Here is a 17,116-nt window from a genome sequence, read left to right as displayed (position 1 = left end):
AATAAGAGACATTAGTTTTGAAGGAACAACCGTGGTTTTATTCATCTCAGAGCCTTAGGTAATGCAAAAAAATATCTTTTTATCGTTTATCTTTTATTCTAAGGTAAACCCAGCCAAAACCTCTTTCTATCAACAGTCCTTTAATTCCACTATCAAGAGGAGAATGCAAATTATTAGTGTGACTATGTGCTTAATTTAGACTAGTAAAATATAAATACAAAATGTTATATATATTTACAGTAAGTCTAGTCCATATCTGAACACTTGTTATCACCGATATCCAACAACGATTTGTTAACTTTCTTATTAACAAATAAAAAATTTTTTCTGAATGTACAGCCAATACAAATCAGATTCATTTGGATGCACCACTGTAAACCAAACCAGACAATCTACTTACATTTTAAATTGCTGAATTTTCTAATCCCAAACTGGTGAATTTTGCAGAATTTAGTCCACATCTGAACATATTCCAATTACATATTTAGTAAAAAAAATCTTTAAAGATAACACTGATATCCACAAATGGATTAAAAAAAATTAATAAAACAGATGTCTAGCTATTGCTGAATTTACCACCAGTTCCATGCTTTAGAGTGGTGCAAGCAACAAAAGCAGACAATTTACCTGCATTGTTTTTGAAAGTGCTGAATTTAAGCCAGGTTCCAAAGTTGTGAAGTATCAACCCAGCAAAATGCCAGTTCTCTAAAATAGAGACTGAATTCTTGAAGAGGGAAGTCACAGTCATAAATCTGAGTATAATGGCCAAAACCTTAACAGGAACACTTTCAAACAGGTGACATACCAGGTAGGGCTTCAAGAGTTTGCTCTATAGGGATTGAATTGAATTCTGTTGGTGCATCTGTCTCATATTCCAACAAAAATGTTTTGCCTCATTTTTGTTTTAGTCCGTCTGGATATTTCAATTTCAGTGCATACAACAGTCCAAAAAGCAAAATGAAGAAGGTGGTGAAATAAAAAAATATTCCATCACCACTGCTCCCTCAATGACAGTGGCCATGTTCACAAGTGTCTTTGGTGTTGCCTGAGCAAGGTCATCATACTCCATCACTTCAACAACTGTTTTATTCTCCTCTTGGGTAAGACTCCTCAGGATGGGTATCCTAAATAAAAACAGAAATATATGCAAAATTATGGTGTCCTTGCATGCTCACTCTTTTTTAATTACATTCTTTCTGAAACCGTTTAAAATAAAAATAAATATATTTTTAAACAAAATTTTCTGGCTCATTCACATTTGATTTTGATATCAAGCAAAATTCAAGCAAATCTTTTAAAAATCAGACACAACCTTTTGTTATTATTAAGTTGGAAAACTTGCTGTGCTCCAACGTCTGTGCAATAAACATGCTGTCTAATCTGGATATGCCACACCTGTGAGGTGGATGGGTTATCTCGGCAAAGGACAAGTGCTCACTAACACAGATTTAGACAAATTTGTAAACAATATTTGAGAGAAAAAGGCCTGTTGTGTACATAGACTTAGATCTTTGAGGCCAGCTCATGAAAACTGAGAGCAAAAGGGTTGTGTTTATATTTTTGTTCAATATATCTAAAAAGAACTATCAAGTATGTCTGAAAACTCACCAGGCAGGTCTTTAATACTGGTTCACACTCCCTGTGGCAGTCCCTTTAGAGATGTAGGCCTTCTGTTTACAAGATGGAAGAGAATCACATATAAAGTGAACAACTACAGAATAACAGTACAACTCAGTTTACTGTAAACCAGGGATGTTCACCTCAGATCCTGAAGAGCCTTTGTCCAGCATTGATGGATTATTTCCCTACTTGAGAAGACTCACTTAAACCCAGCAATGTGCTGGACACCAGTCTTCTAGGACAGGAAATAAATGTCCCTGTTATGGACTATATATGATGAATACATTCACAATCTTATTGTAACCTTTTTATAGTTATGTATTTAATTTCTGTACAATGCAAACAATGCTTTATTTATTTATTTTTTTATTGCTAATGTTAGCATAAGATAATGTAGCTAGATAAAATGGCAGAACACAAATACAGTAAAAAGATTTATAAGATCAATTAGCCTAACAAGCTAAACTTCAAGCTCTAACTTAGCTACATTAATATTTTGTTGTCTGTCAGTAATTGCTTTTTTATATTATCATTGTTCGCAAGGGGATATGGACGACATTTAAATCCTGTGGTAACTTTATTGGCTAGCTAACACTAATCTAGCATGTTACTGAAAGAGCAACTAAGGCTTAAGTATGATTATAACTCACATTTAATAACCAAAAAATTAAATAAGTTGAACTAATTTTATTCAAGGTCGAATGTGTTTGAAAGAAATTATTTTCGTACTTATAGAGTTTTTAAGGATCCGTGTATCGATCGATGGCTCCGCTGAAGAATCCGTTAAAAAATGCTTCAAACCTCAACAATCAGCAGCTGTCAAAAATATGCCACCCCACACACAAAAGCAGTGTTAATTCACTAAAAACATACTCCAATCTGTAAAACCTACCAAATACCCTTTTTCAACCCAAGTCAACTTTTATCTGAAATAATAGTGATAATTAAAAAAAAATGTAGAATAAAATTATGTTGGTATGTACCTCTGTGGATTTTTTCAAAGTGGCCAATAGGTCGTCATTTACCATACAGCTATGTCATTTAATAGTAACCTTGTTAAAATGTTGTGACAACGTTGTTCAGACAACGTAATCAGTTCCACCTTTTGACAATGTTGTAGCAACGTTGTGTATTTACTGGTTTGTACCGTGTTTTACTGAAGATAAAGATGTGTTTAAAATATTTACACCACATTTATACCGTGTTTTACTGAAGATAAGCATATTTAAGATATTAACACTACTTTTATACTGTGTTTTACTGAAGATAAACGCGTTTAAGGTATTTACACCCGATTTCTACTGTGTTTTACTGAAGATAAACGCGTTTAAGATATTTACACCCGATTTCTACTGTGTTTTACTGAAGATAAACGTTTAAGATATTAACACCCCGTTTATACAGTGTTTTACTGAATTCAATATACATGGGCATTTAATTGAAATTCACATTTAGAATTGAAATGAAAACATTCTGACATAATAGTGTCTATATCAATTATATAGATTATTTTTATTCTGTTATGTCCCCACTGTGTGTTCATTTACTCTCCCTTTAAAAAACACTACCAAGCTGTAGTTATGTGATTCTGCCCCTATCTGCCATATGGAGCAACTTAAATGCCAAATCTGACCAAGCAACTCGAGCTGCTAGTGTCTGGTTTGGATGTGCTATGTTTTGAGTATAATTAAGATGACAATTAACAAAAAGTGTAAACAAGCTCCCAGCGACATTATAAAAAATCCTATATTTAATACTGGAGCATATTTACAGCACAAACCTCATCACTATACTATGAGGGTCAAAAATACAAAAACAAAATAATCATTCATTAATCGTAATTGTGGTAAAATGTACAATTAATCGTGATATTGATTTGCGCTTATATTGTCCTGCCCTAGATGTTGCTCTATTCCTGCACCATGAGTTGTCAACACTGACTTATTTTTTGGTGTTTCAGTAGCAGTGCTTGAGGTGGAACTGACTATAAATTCAGGAGAATATTGGTCACCAATAGAGAGCCAGGGGAGAGTGAATTTAACTAATTTATCTTTGTTTCTTTATTGTCTTCCAGGACAGAAGACTATCTCTTTGGATATTTTCTCTGGCTCCTGTTGTTCAAGAAAGTTCCAGAGTTTTTCCACAGGTGCATCAAGAAATTTTCCAAGTGGAATATAACACAATGTTGAGATCAGGAGGGATTAAATGTGAGGATATGGAGGACAGAAGCTCCAGTTCTCAGGAAACATCCTTGGATACTCCCCACACCCATACATCCAACAGGAAATCTCAGACAAGTGAAAACAAACGGAAAACTTATGACTGTGGAGAGTGTGGAAAGAGTTTTACTCAACTGAATAATTTCAAAACACACCAGAGCATTCACACAGGAGAGAAACCTTATCACTGTTCAGAGTGTGGGATGAGTTTTACTGTACAGGGTAGTCTCAAAACACACCAGCGCATTCACACAGGAGAGAAACCGTATCACTGTTCAGAGTGTGGGAGGAGTTTTACTGTACAGTGTAGTCTTCAGAAACATCAGCGCATTCACACAGGAGAGAAACCGTATCACTGTTCAGAGTGTGGGAAGAGTTTTACTGAACAGGGTAGTCTTCAGAAACACCAGCGCATTCACACAGGAGAGAAACCATATCACTGCTCAGAGTGTGGGATGAGTTTTACTGTACAGGGTAGTCTTCAGAAACATCAGCGCATTCACACAGGAGAGAAACCATATTACTGTTCAGAGTGTGGGAAGAGTTTTACTCAACAGGGTAGTCTCCAAACACACCAGCGCATTCACACAGGAGAGAAACCATATCACTGTTCAGAGTGTGGGAAGAGTTTTACTCAACAGGGTAGTCTCCAAACACACCAGCGCATTCACACAGGAGAGAAACCGTATCACTGTTCAGAGTGTGGGAGGAGTTTTACTGAACAGAGAAGTGTCAAAAGACATCAGCGCGTTCACACCGGAGAGAAACCGTATCACTGTTCAGAGTGTGGGAAGAGTTTTACTGAACAGAGAAGTTTCAAAAGACATCAGCGCGTTCACACCGGAGAGAAACCGTATCACTGTTCAGAGTGTGGAAAGAGCTTTACTGAACAGGGTCATCTCCAAACACACCAGCGCATTCACACAGGAGAGAAACCATATTACTGTTCAGAGTGTGGGAAGAGTTTTACTGAACAGGGTCATCTCCAAACACACCAGCGCATTCACACAGGAGAAAAACCATATCACTGTTCAGAGTGTGGGAAGAGTTTTACTCAACAGGGTCATCTCCAAAGACACCAGCGAGTTCACACAGGAGAGAAACCGTATCACTGTTCAGAGTGTGGGAAGAGTTTTAATCAACAGGGTCATCTCCAAAAACACCAGCGCCTTCACACAGGGGAGAAACCGTATCACTGTTCAGAGTGTGGGAAGAGTTTTACTGTACAGAGTAATCTCCAAACACACCAGCGCATTCACACAGGAGAAAAACAGAATGTGTGTGAAGAGTTTTAGTCATCAGGAGTTCTGTCCAGAAACATCACTGTGTTCTCCCAGAACAGAAGCGGTAGCACTGAGTGAAAAACTACCTTCAGAGATTTGGATTTAATGGTCACATTTAATGTAAAATTATCCTTAAAGCTGAATTGTGTAGTGCTTGGGAATTTGGAGACGTCTGATTGAACTGTGTGATACCAGATACCACGGACTGTTTTTGGAATTGTTTTTATTTTCAAGTAGTGGCTTCATAATTAATTCTTACAGATTATTTTTCCCCCTCCGAATTGAGCTTTCGCTGTTTTTTAAAAGACCTTGAATTTGTGTGACTTGTTACAGTGAAACAACCTCATCTTATTTTGTTTACCCACTTGAGACAGATATGCAGCAGACATTTTAGTAGTAACTAATTTATCAGTAAATCACAGAGAAAGAGGATGTTGAAAGTCAGGAAATTTCAGTTCCCTCTTTATGTCAGTGGAACAACTGCACTATATCACAGACATAGTCCGGGGTTTGAGAGGCCGGCACACTGCCCATCCAGTTCCAGATCATTCAGGAAACAGATGAGGAGGTGGTGCCCGTTGTTGTGGACAATGGTTTTGAAACTGAATGTTTTAAATATAATTATTCATTTATAAGAACATATCAAATTTTGGTTGAATGAGTGTTTTTAAAGAAATAAAAATGTTGAGAGGTCAATTTCCTATAAGTTCTGTGTTTAATAAAGTATAAGTGAAAACAGTGCAGCGCTTGGAGCATATGAAGGAAGCGAGGCACTGTGTTAAACAGTGTTACAGGACTCTGTTGATGCCAAGATCGGCCAAATTGCCCACATCTGTCTCTGACCTTTTGTTTACTTTCAGTAAGTAGCTGAAACTGGGCTTTTTTTATGGATTTCGCAAAATACTGGGGACCACATTCCATCTCTGGAAGAAAAGAAGTGGGTTAATGCTGCCCTAGCCCTTCCCTTAGACACATAATCAACTATGGTTTATTAATAGCCCATGTTGTGTTTTTCCACACAAACTGATTATATTTAACTTTAATTATGAAAACTGTGAAACGTTATGTCATTTACACATGAACATTTCTCAGTTTCAGATGTTTTATTTCCTCCATCCATTGTCCACAGCTTATCCGGGTCTGGGTCATGGGTGAAGCAGTCAGAGTAAAGAAACCCAGATCTCTCTCTCCCTAGCCTACTCTTCCAGAGGGACACTGAGGTGTTCCCAGGCCAATTGAGACATATAATCTTAATTCTTTTAAGAAGTAGCCTCGTCATTGTTTGGAGGTCATCTGGCGTAGCTGAAGCAGCAAGTGGTGGAATCATTAATACCAGTGGTATGTGTTCTACAGTTTGAGAACCACTGGTATAAGTCATTCCACCCATGGGGAAGTCAGACAATTTGGAATTGCTATGTATCAGAACATCAAACGAGGAAGTAACTGCAGGCAGTTTCCTGTTTCTGTATTAGTGAGAACTTTTATTGACTAAAGTGTAATCAAATTTTTGAGTGTCACTGAGCAGTGAACCTGGGTTTGCAGCTGCTAACTTTAGCTGGATTAACTCAATTCATCACGTTAGACATTGATTCTGATGATAAGAGTATTTTATGGCTGTAATAACACGGTCCAGTGTGTAATTTGAGTGATATATGGGTTTTATCATGTAGTCAACTTTATTTTATTTGATTGCACATATTCCTCCAGCTGAGAATTCTGGTAAACATCACACATACACTTTTATGTGATATTTATTATCAATTTGCTTTATTAGTACGTGGGGCAAGTGTGAGAAATGACCAGCTCAAGGTCTGAGACCTGAAGTCTGAGGTTATTTGGTAAAACTTGGCTGGAAGATAATGAAAGCATTGCTAATGATATAACAAATAATGTCTATACAACAACCTAAAAAATCATGTGGTCCAGAAATAATGAAGGGGTGTGATATATTTGGGAGGACAGGGAGAAGCCAGGTAATAGTCAAGAGATTGTCAAAAGCTATGAGGATGTGAAGAACAGGAACATACTGAATGGGAAAAAAAGGAGTGTGGGAAAGAGTAAAATGGCCTTGAGTAGAGATAAGAACCTTTTCTAAGAAACACACAAACTTTCTTTTAAACCTATTAGTGTCTAGTAAACAATGACTGAAGAGTTAACCAGAAGCAGAAGTCCTTATATGTACATGGGGAATAAGGTACCCTTTGATTGTAATGAAATCCAGCTCAGCCTGTGGAGTGTGTGAAGAAGGTGGTGTAATATCCTTATCACCACTGAATACTGATTAAAAATGAGAGCTTCACAAATGTTTATGTATTCCTAGACCTACCCAGGTTAATGTGTCTATACCTTACTCTGTTTCAGTAATGCTTTTGGTATCACTTTTCAAATTTACCAGGGTTGATGTGATTATGTTTTACCCTGTTTAAATAAAGTATGAAACATGTTCTCTTTTAAATCTGAAACCAGTGTCTGTGATTTTTTTAGTTGATTTTCTATAGTAATTGTGATTTTTAATAAGGCATATTCAAAGCTAACTCAGGCTTTAAAGGAGAAAGCCTTTGTGGCCCGACATTTTGGTGGCCCGTACCATGGGGAGCTGAGACAGATCCACACCATGATCAGCAACAAGTCAGTGGGGGACACCGCTGCATTCTTCTGTGAGTGAGAGTCTGACGCACAGCCGACATACATAAAAAGAGAGCTAAGCAGAACCTTTTTAAAATTCTGCATTGGTGTTACTCAGGCTTTGTATTTCACAGAGGTTTGTAGTTGGGTCCTGGAACCGTGTAAATTATTGACCAGGTTTCAGAAAAAGAAATGTGTAATAAAAAGAAATAACAGTTGAGAAAACAGTCGAGGTAAATAAATGAATCACTCGGCGTGATGAATTCAGAGTGATACCCGGTCGTATATAAAGTAAAAAGGCTGCAGCACAAAGATTACAGTAGAAGACTGTAGCTTGAGAGAAAAAAGCATGCCAAAATGTGCAGACGCATAAAAGCATGCTATGAGCGGAGACGCATGAAGTGCACCATATATGTTTTTGTTTGTTTGTCTTGCCTAAGGTTTTGCTGTGTTTTGTGTTTATTGTTGTTTGTCTGTTTGGGAAAACCTTGCCTAAGGGTTTGTTGCGAATATGGAATAGAAATGGTGATTGGTAAATAGAGGCCTTCTATGATTTGAATTGGATAAAACTGTTGTTTTTAATGGGAATTAAATTTTAATGATGTGATTTGATTTAAAGCTGTATCTAATGGGATCTAAATTTTGAAAGGTTGCAATTTATTAAAATGCTAAAATTTAAAATGAGATGTTTAAAATAAAGAGGATATATCCGTTTGGGAGATGAGTACAATCAGATGAAACTTGTTTAATTCCATCTACATGTAAGAAAGTGCCTACGCTGTCTTTTGAAGCTTTTAAAAGATTGATTCTTGGAAATAGAGAATACAGATTAAATGATTGAGTTGGTTAACATCAAGCCTTAATATCAGATAGAATAGTGTTATAATGTAAAAGTAAAAAGACTTGTTGATCAATACAAAGGGATTGAATTCAGAGAAAAAAAATATGGGGAACGGATTTGGAAACTAATTCGAGAACTAATTTGGAATGAGGAACAATTTATTTATTCAAATAAACCTTGGCTGAGTCAGTACATTAATAAGGAATATAAAATATATTTACAAGGGTGTATAATGGGAGTAGTTCTCCAAAAAAAAAATAATTATAATAATAATGGAAAGTGATTTATTAATAGAGACAAAGGGAATACGTACACATTTTTGGTTAGAAAGATTTTATTGAAATAGAGAAGGAATTGAGAAATGTCGATCAGCAAAATTAATTAATAATAAATTGTGTTTACTAACAAAATGGCATAATTTAAGGGATGCTGAAATTATTTTTCACCATTTGAAAATAAAAAAATAAAAAGAATTTGGAAAAAATATTTATTGGGACCTGTACTGGACTTATTATTAAATAGTCAAGAGTCAGTAAAACACAGTACAAATGGGGTGTAAATATCTTAAATGCGTTTATCTTCAGTAAAACACGGTATAAACGGGGTGTAAATATCTTAAACCCATATTTACCTTCAGTAAAAACAGGTCTTGATTTCTTTGTGACACACAGCTCTCCTCCTGTTCTCCCTCTCACACACACTCTCTTCGCTCCACAACACCCGCCCCCTCTCACACATAGTTTCTCTCCAACAGAACTTGGTACCCTCTACTATGTATATAGTTTAAAATAGTAGGTTTCAGTGAAAACTAAATACATAGCACTTCTGGTGTTTTAATTATATATTTTTGTAGGGCTGCAACTAATGATTATTTTGATAATCGATTAATCTGTCGATAATTTTATCGATTAATCGATTATTAATCAGATAAAAAGGAAGACAAGCCAAATTTTGTTTCCTGTCTGTTACTAGCATATTCAGGATACCATCAGTGAGAACAGCTGCTTGCTGTGGTTTGCAGATCTTCTTCAAAACAGTCAGCAATGTTGGGCTGTTTTTATCTGAGGTGAGAAAGAAAGTGTAGAGATGGACATACACATTTTTTAAGCTAATAACTACTGATCTAAAATGCAGACAACAATGCAGGCAAATTGAAATGACATAAATGGATATTGGGAGATGCTGCCGTGTGCTGAGAATAAAAGGGAAATTCAACTAACACATATTATCAGATATGGTTAAGATATTTAAGATTTTAGAGAACTAATGTTGTAATTGTATATGGAACACACAACGTGCCATTATTAAAAATTAGTGTTTACATGAAGAATTAACCCAACCGTTACATTAATTTTAAATTGATCAATATTTAACAGTGTATGTAATGTAATATACACTTATAATGTAATATACACTTGGCTGTGATACTCAAACACTAACACGCAATACCAGTCAGAAAAGACCTTGAAAAAGGCTTCAAATATATTATTTTATAAAATGTTTGGATTGATTTTTTTTTAACTCTGAATGTAACTGCCACTACATTTAAGGAAAACTCGCTAAATAAAAATAATAAAAATAAAAACGTGATATATTTTTACTAAAAATGAGACATCTTGTTTAACTACTCTAGCAGGCTCTAGTGACATTGAGTGAGAAAAAAACTAACGTCGCTAACGTTAGCTTGACTAAAACTACGGCCTGTTTTGGAACTGCTGGTTGAGCTGACACATTTAAGGTGGAAGAGAAAACTCGGGGGGGGATGCGAAGGCTTGTTCGCTAAACATGAGTGTAATATCAATATACTAAGAAAACAAATGTTGTTTAACTACTCTAGCAGGCTCTAGTAACATTGAGTGAGAGAAAAAGTTGAATTAACTTACTATACTTAAACTCCCTCACACATAGCTCCAACAGGCTTCCTTTTCAGATGCTCATGCAGTGATGTTGTGCTGCTGTGCCATGCGAGACCAGCTGTGCACATTGCACCTAACGCTGTTCCTTGAAAGCGTTAATGTAAAGTGTTCCCATACTTTTGATGACTTGGGTCGTACATTTTTCTCTCAGCTTGTGCTAACATTATCCTCTGCTGTGACCGCCTCCGCCATTTTTCAAACCCTTCTTCCAGAGTTCGTCACGTGTAGCAACTGTACCTATGTGTATAATAACTTAGACCCAACTAATCGATTATTAAATTAGTTGCCAACTATTTTAACAATCGATTTTAATCGATTAGTTGTTGCAGCCCTATATTTTTGGTAATCTGATTAAGGGGTGAACTGCAAACTTAGGAAATCCATTGGGTCTCATGTCTACAATCATTATTTTAACTTGATTACAGAACTATAGGACTGTATTATTTGTTTTGTACTAAGCACAGTATTGGATTATAATCAGTTTAAATGTTTAAACCCTTAAGCAACACTATAGAAAATGGCCCACTATAAAAATAAATATTTAAAGCAGCTCCTTTCCATTAATGGACATGGGAGAAATCATGCTAATCATTAGCAAATAATCATACTATTCAGCAAACCTACAATGACCACTCAGTCATAGTGGGTGTATATGACAATATAGCCAGTGCATGTAGCTACAAGTGAGGTGAACTTAATGAGATGGAAGTTCACTGTAATTTAGTTATGGTTTAACGAACTCCAAGATAGTGGTGCAACCTTTCAGGAAATGTGGCTCAACTTAAAACTAAGAATATAAACAGACATTCAGAGATGTTCACTGTACTTCATCTAGTTCCTTTGCATGGTTTTAAATGATTCTTTATAGAAGTATGTCCTTGTTGTAGAGTATTACTCTTTGCGTTCAGATGATCACATATGCAGGGCACTGTCTGTGAGGAGTGTGGTGTGTTCTCCCTGTGTCTGCGTGGGTTTCCTCCGGGTGTCTGTCTGTGAGAAGTGTGATGTGTACTCCCTGTGTTTGTATGGGTTTCCTCTGAGGTGACTGTCTGTGAGGAGTGTGGTGTGTTCTCCCTGTGTCTGTGTGGGTTTCCTCCGGGTGTCTGTCTGTGAGAAGTGTGATGTGTTATCCCCGTGTCTGCGTGGGTTTCCTCCAGGTGACTGTCTGTGAGGAGTGTGGTGTGTTCTCCCCATGTCTGTGTGGGTTTCCTCCGGGTGACTGTCTGTGAGAAGTGTGATGTGTTCTCCCCATGTGTGTGTGGGTTTCCTCCAGGTGACTGTCTGTGAGGAGTGTGGTGTGTACTCCCTGTGTTTGTGTGGGTTTCCTCTGAGGTGACTGTCTGTGAGGAGTGTGGTGTGTTCTCCCTGTGTCTGTGTGGGTTTCCTCTGGATGACTGTTTGTGAGGAGTGTGGTGTGTTCTCTCTGCGTCTGCATGGGTTTCCTCTGAGTGACTCTCTGTGAGGAGTGAGGTGTGTTCTCCCTGTGGCTGTGTGGGTTTCCTCCGGGTGACTGTCTGTGAGGAGTGTGGTGTGTTCTCTCTGTGTCTGCGTGGGTTTCCTCCGGGTGACTGTCTGTGAGGAGTGTGGTGTGTTCTCTCTGTGTCTGCGTGGGTTTCCTCCGGGTGACTGTTTGGGAGGAGTGTGGTGTGTACTCCCTGTGTTTGTGTGGGTTTCCTCTGAGGTGACTGTCTGTGAGGAGTGTGGTGTGTTCCCCCTGTGTCTGCGTGGGTTTCCTCCGGGTGACTGTCTGTGACGAGTGTGGTGTGTTCTCCCTGTGTCTGCGTGGGTTTCCTCCGGGTGACTGTCTGTGAGGAGTGTGCTGTGTTCTCTCTGTGTCTGCGTGGGTTTCCTCCGGGTGACTGTCTGTGAGGAGTGTGCTGTGTTCTCTCTGTTTCTGTGTGGGTTTCCTCCGGGTGACTGTCTGAGGAGTGTGGTGTGTTCTCTCTGTGTCTATGTGGGTTTCCTCCGGGTGACTGTCTGTGAGGAGTGTGGTGTGTTCTCTCTGTGTCTGCGTGGGTTTCCTCCGAGTGCTCCAGTTTCCTCCCACAGTCCAAAAACACACTTTAGTAGGTTGATTGGCGACTCAAAAAAGTGACTGAGTGTGTGTGTGTTGCCCTGTGAAGAATAGACGCCCTCTCCAGGGTGTATTCCTGCCTTGCGCCCAATGATTCCAGGTAGGCCCTGGACCCACTGTGACCCTGAATTGGATAAGCGGTTACAGATAATGGATGGATGGATAATCAAATATGCTTTGATTTGGCATCAGAACTAGGTCCTGGATCACCCTACTATTAATTGATTAACAATTAATTATTTAATAATTAAATAATTTTGTTAAGCTCCATGTTTCGGAGCCATTAAATAATATGTAATGTCTTTACCTGTCTAATTTTAGGTCATCATGTTAGATGACTTTACATACTATATAGCAGAATTAGCTAGAATTAATTATTATTAATGAATCATGCTCATTAATGTAATGTTTATTAACATCCACTACAGAAACGTGGTCATTCTTTGCATCATTACAGCCCTAAAACAAGGTTTAACACAGCATCGCCACTCCTTCACCTACAGCTACAAGTTGCAGCTGCTGAGACCTGCCCCAAGTGCCGCACTGTTTTCACCTGTAGCCTGATAAAGCACATAACTGATCCTCATTTTTATTTCTTTCAAAACGCTTATTGCCCATAAATTTGATATGTTCTCATAGATGTTTAATTGTGTTTAAAACATTCAGTTTAGGCCTAGAGATATTTGTATTCTCTTTATAATTTTTAATTCATTCATTCATTATCTGTAACCGCTTATCCAATTCAGGGTCGCGGTGGGTCCAGAGCCTACCTGGAATGATTGGGCGCAAGGGGGGAATACACCCTGGAGGGGGCGCCAGTCCTTTACAGGGCAACACAGACACACATACACATTCACACTCACCCCTATGGACACTTTTGAGTCGCCAATCCACCTGCAACGTGTGTTTTTGGACTGTGGGAGGAAACCGGAGCACCTAGAGGAAACCCACACAGACACAGGGAGAACACACCAACTCCTCACTGACAGTCACCCGGAGCGGGAATCGAACCCACAACCTCCAGGCCCCTGAAGCTGTGTGACTGCGACCCCTACCTGCTGCACCACCGTGCCACCCTTTATAATTTTTAGTAATTATTTTAGATAATTTTTGTGTTAAGCTGCAAATTTGTAGTAAATAAAAAGCAACAAAACGTATGTAACTTATGTAATTACTGTAATTTTACTCCACATCTGAACACTTGATATCACCGATATCCAGCACCTTGAAAAGAAAATGATCAAATAATAAATAATTTCTGAATTCATAGCCATTACAAATCAGATTTTTTTTTTTGGCTGCACTACTGTAAATCAAACCAAAAAGGGCTGAATTTAAGTCAGGTTCCAAAGTTGTGAAGCTAACAACCCAGCAAAATTTTATAAAATAGAGACTGAATTATTGAAGAGGGAAGTAACAGTCATAAATCTGAGTAAAATGGCCAAAACCATAACAGAAACACTTTGAAACAGGTGACATACCATTTAGGGCTTGAAGAGTTTGCTCTATAGGGACTGAATTATGTTCATCTGTCATGGCTAAGTTCACAAGTGTCTGTGGTGTTTCCTGAGCAAGGTCATCATACTCCATCATTTCAACAATTGTTTTATTTTCCTGTTGGACACCTTGGGATGGGTATCCTAAATAAAAACAAAAAATATATGCAAAATTATGACGCCCATGCATACTCACTCAAAATTTAAATTGCACTCTTTCTGAAACATTTTACAATAAAAATAAATATATTTTCAAGCAGCAGAATTTTCTGGCTCATTTTCATATAATTTTGATATCAAATGTATTTACAGAAAATTTCAAGCAAATCTTTAAATAATCAGAGACATCCTTTTATTGTTATTAATTTGGAAACCATGCGGTGCTCCAACATCTGTGCAATAATCATGCTGTCTAATCAGTATCTTGATATGCCACACCTGGGAGGTGGATGGATTAGGAGAAGTGCTCGCTAACACAGATTTAGACAAATTTGTGAACAATATTTGAGAGAAAAAGGTCTCTTGTGTACATGGAAAGCGTCTTAGATCTTTGAGGTCAGCTCATGAAAAATGGGAGCAAAAATAAAAGGGTTGTTTATGTTTTTGTTCAGTATATCTAAAAAGAACTATCTAATATGTCTGAAAACTCGCCAGGAAGGTCTTTAATACTGGTTCACACTCCCTTACATTGTGGCAGTCCCCTTAGAGATGTAGGCCTTCAGTGTCTGTTGTTTACAAGATGGAAGAGAATCACATATAAAGTGCACAACTACAGAATAAGAGTACAACTCAGTTTACTATAAACCAGGGATGTTCACTTCAGATCCTGAAGAGCCTGTGTCCAGCATTGATGGATAATTTAATGTGAACAATGCTTCATTAACAGTTTTGTTCATAAAGATATTCCAGGTTAAAATATACTGAATTATATCTACCCATAATCACCTGGTCATCAAGTTGTACATTTCTAAGAGAATTCTTGTCTTGTCTCTGGTTTTACACTGTATGTTTTGATTAGTGTGGCTGTATGTGTATCATACATGTTGTAAAGGAGGTTTTGAGGTCCATACTGGGAATCCTTTTGGAACTCACTCATTTAAAACCTGAAAAGGGGTTAGAGAAAGAGACAAAAAGTACACATTTACAAAATCAATTGAATATTGCATTTCACTATCAAAATAGTGTTATATTTGCACTTAATATCACACAAGTGAATCTAAAGGTACATTTAGTGTCAACCTCCCACCCACTGTTAATTCCACATTCCGTTGCGTATTGTGAAAACAAAAATAAAATACACTTATGGGAAAACAAGGTAAATGGATGTGGGGAAAATGTTACTATAAAGCAATTTCTTGTTTTGAGACACTACTGAAGTACCTAAACTGGCTTCATGAGTATTATGATCTGAGAGCAGAAGAGTTATTTGTATATTGCGACTAAGACTGTAATTGAGCTCTGTTTATACCCAATCATGTTGTCAATTGACCTAATTAGTGTTAATTGGTCTCCCAGCTGTTCTTTATATGCTCAATTTCCTTTTTCCAGCCACTTATTGCTACTTGTCCCAACTTTTTTGGGATTTGTTGACACCATGAAATTTTGAATCAACATATTTTTCCTTTAAAATGTTACATTTACTCAGATTAAACTTTTGATCTGGTCATCTATGTTCTATTATGAATAAAATATTGACATTTGCCATTTCCACATCATTGCATTCAATTTTTATTCACAATTTGTTTAATGTCCCAAATTTTTTGGAATCCGGTTTGTAATGGTAATTTAAAAAAAATTATAATAATTACAATCATACTGAAAAATTCAAGGATTTAGCACTTTTTTAAAATGAGCTAATGAAAAATTATATATAAATAAAATCTTTTAGCATAAGAAATAGAAGGGGAAGGTTTGTGAACCAACTTTGAATTTGGCTTGTAAAATATTGCTAATGTTGCTACGTTAACTTATACTGCTTGATAGTTATGAAGTTAAATTTGTAGAACATTTAATCAGTACTACTTATAAAAATCACCACCTTAAAGTAACTCTCAATATATTTTGACCTCCACCTTTAAAAATATGGCCATTTTATTTAGATATTCACCTTAAATAAATGACCACTTCAAACCCTTAAAACCTTAAAAAGGCAGTCAATATATTTTGACAGCCACCTTAAAAAAATCCACCTAAACCAAACGGCTGAATTATTTAGACATCCACATTAAATATGACCACCTCAAATGAACACCTAAAACATTTTAAAACAAGATACTCAATGGCCATGTTCATGTCTGTGGTGTTGCCTAAGCAAGGTCATCATCCATCCCTTCATCGATCATCATTTCTTCTCCTCATGTGTTGGACACTTCTTAATTGTTATCCTAAGTAAAATAAATGCTCACTTAATTTTAACTACACTTAGTAAAACCTATTACAGTAAACATGTAAAAATATCTCAGTACAGGGTTTACTTTCTCTGCCCTACCTTGGTGCTGTTACGTCTGGTGACTTATGTGTTGTGTTTCACTACTCTGAGTAAATGCCACAGGTGCTGCTGCTGATTTGCTGCTGGAACCATGCTCTGGTTGGCTGACAGATTTAAGGCGGAACAGATATAAAGCCCTGCTGGATGACAGAATGGAGCTCCTCCTCTTCCTCCTTGTCATTGCTTCTTCCTGCCAGACGAAGGCTTGTGTATGTTCATCTGTGAACGTGCTATTGTTTGTGATTCAGCTCATGCTATTGTGTGTGTCAGCTGTCTAATGTGGTGTTAACCTAATAGTTATCCTACTCAGTTGGAAGCTGTAGGGGGTGTAGCCTTATTTATTTTCATTAAAGGGGTTGAATTGCATTCTGTTTGTTAGGGAGTTAGGTAATGTTTTTGTATTTTCTTTCTTTATTGATTTGGGTAGGTAAGTTATATATGTTGGGTAGAATGGGATTTGTTTATTTTAGACTTAGACCACTCCTGAAGTTTTGCTTCCATTATCATCTTGGAGTAAATAAAACATTTGGAGACTTAAGTCTGGTGAACCTGTG

The 17,116-nt window shown here is 37.2% G+C and overlaps 1 protein-coding gene across 1 annotated transcript in view; it reads left to right on the top strand.

The window, feature by feature from the left end:
* Window positions 1–7,559, top strand: part of LOC136694206 (zinc finger protein 850-like) — a 241,995-nt gene extending 234,436 nt beyond the window's left edge. Inside the window, exon 7 of the mRNA XM_066667587.1 lies at window positions 4,061–7,559. Coding sequence (XP_066523684.1) covers window positions 4,061–5,134 — 1,074 coding nt within the window. The 3' untranslated portion in view covers window positions 5,135–7,559. The remainder of the gene's footprint in view (window positions 1–4,060) is intronic.
* The last annotated feature ends 9,557 nt before the right edge of the window (window positions 7,560–17,116 follow it).

The sequence above is a fragment of the Hoplias malabaricus genome, chromosome 4, assembly GCF_029633855.1.
Source record: "Hoplias malabaricus isolate fHopMal1 chromosome 4, fHopMal1.hap1, whole genome shotgun sequence".
NCBI classification, from domain to species: Eukaryota; Metazoa; Chordata; class Actinopteri; order Characiformes; family Erythrinidae; genus Hoplias; species Hoplias malabaricus.
Note: the sequence above shows the minus strand (reverse complement) of the source record. Positions and strands in the feature narration are given on the sequence as shown.